The 1,964-nt window shown below is 51.9% G+C and overlaps 1 protein-coding gene across 1 annotated transcript in view; it reads left to right on the forward strand.

Moving 5' to 3' along the window:
- Positions 1-1,114, forward strand: part of LOC137639718 (mucin-2-like) — a 1,266-nt gene extending 152 nt beyond the window's left edge. The window contains exons 1-2 of the mRNA XM_068371968.1: positions 1-104; positions 432-1,114. The exon at positions 1-104 is cut by the window's left edge and continues 152 nt beyond it. Of these exons, the coding sequence (XP_068228069.1) occupies positions 1-104; positions 432-1,114 (787 nt within the window). The remainder of the gene's footprint in view (positions 105-431) is intronic.
- The last annotated feature ends 850 nt before the right edge of the window (positions 1,115-1,964 follow it).

Consider the following 1,964-nt stretch of genomic DNA (forward strand, 5'->3'; position numbering starts at 1 on the left):
CCTTCCTCCTCCTCCTCTTAATGGCACAAACGAGACTGAGCGGGACTCGAACCCCAGCCTGGCAAACACCAGGCAGAGACGTTACCAATCAGCCCACAACAACAGTAACTACGAATCTCATAACCATTCGATTTACTGAATCCCCCTTCCTCCTCCTCCTACTCCTCCTCCTCTTAATGGCACAAACGAGACTGAGCGGGACTCGAACCCCAGCCTGGCAAACACCAGACAGAGACGTTACCAATCAGCCCACAACAACAGTAACTCCGAATCTCATAACCATTCGATTTACTGAATCCCCCATCCTCCTCCTACTCCTCCTCCTCTCCCTTCCTCCTCCTCCTCTTAATGGCACAAACGAGACTGAGCGGACTCGAACCCCAGCTGGCAAACACCAGGCAGAGACGTTACCAATCAGCCCACAACAACAGTAACTCCGAATCTCATAACCATTCGATTTACTGAATCCCCCATCCTCCTCCTACTCCTCCTCCTCTCCCTTCCTCCTCCTCCTCTTAATGGCACAAACGAGACTGAGCGGACTCGAACCCCAGCCTGGCAAACACCAGGCAGAGACGTTACCAATCAGCCCACAACAACAGTAACTCTGAATCTCATAACCATTCGATTTACTGAATCCCCCATCCTCCTCCTACTCCTCCTCCTCTCCCTTCCTCCTCCTCCTCTTAATGGCACAAACGAGACTGAGCGGACTCGAACCCCAGCCAGGCAAACACCAGGCAGAGACGTTACCAATCAGCCCACAACAACAGTAACTACGAATCTCATAACCATTCGATTTACTGAATCCCCCTTCCTCCTCCTACTCCTCCTCCTCTCCCTTCCTCCCCCTCCTCCACAAACGAGACTGAGCGGGACTCGAACCCCAGCCTGGCAAACACCAGGCAGAGACGTTACCAATCAGCCGACAACAACAGTAACTCCGAATCTCATAACCATTCGATTTACTGAATCCCCCTTCCTCCTCCTACTCCTCCTCCTCTTCCTTCCTCCTCCTCCTCTTAATGGCACAAACGAGACTGAGCAGGACTCGAACCCCAGCCTGGCAAACCACCAGGCAGAGACGTTACCAATCAGCCGACAACAACAGTAACTCCGAATCTCATAACCATTCGATTTACTGAATCCCCCTTCCTCCTCCTACTCCTCCTCCTCTTCCTTCCTCTCCTCCTCTTAATGGCACAAACGAGACTGAGCGGGACTCGAACCCCAGCCTAGCAAACACCAGGCAGAGACATTACCAATCAGCCCACAAAAACAGTAACTCCGAATCTCATAACCATTCGATTTACTGAATCCCCCTTCCTTCTCCTACTCCTCCTCCTCTCCCTTCCTCCCCCTCCTCCACAAACGAGACTGAGCGGGACTCGAACCCCAGCCTAGCAAACACCAGGCAGAGACGTTACCAATCAGCCCACAAAAACAGTAACTCCGAATCTCATAACCATTCGATTTACTGAATCCTCCTTCCTCCTCCTCTCCCTTCCTCTTCCTTCCTCCTCCTCCTCTTAATGGCACAAACGAGACTGAGCGGGACTCGAACCCCAGCCTAGCAAACACCAAGCAGAGACGTTACCAATCAGCCCACAAAAACAGTAACTCCGAATCTCATAACCATTCGATTTACTGAATCCTCCTTCCTCCTCCTCTCCCTTCCTCTTCCTTCCTCCTCCTCCTCTTAATGGCACAAACGAGACTGAGCGGGACTCGAACCCCAGCCTAGCAAACACCAGGCAGAGACATTACCAATCAGCCCACAAAAACAGTAACTCCGAATCTCATAACCATTCGATTTACTGAATCCCCCTTCCTTCTCCTACTCCTCCTCCTCTCCCTTCCTCCCCTCCTCCACAAACGAGACTGAGCGGGACTCGAACCCCAGCCTAGCAAACACCAGGCAGAGACGTTACCAATCAGCCCACAAAAACAGTAACTCCGAATCT

Source organism: Palaemon carinicauda, chromosome 1, assembly GCF_036898095.1.
Source record: "Palaemon carinicauda isolate YSFRI2023 chromosome 1, ASM3689809v2, whole genome shotgun sequence".
Lineage (NCBI taxonomy): Eukaryota > Metazoa > Arthropoda > Malacostraca > Decapoda > Palaemonidae > Palaemon > Palaemon carinicauda.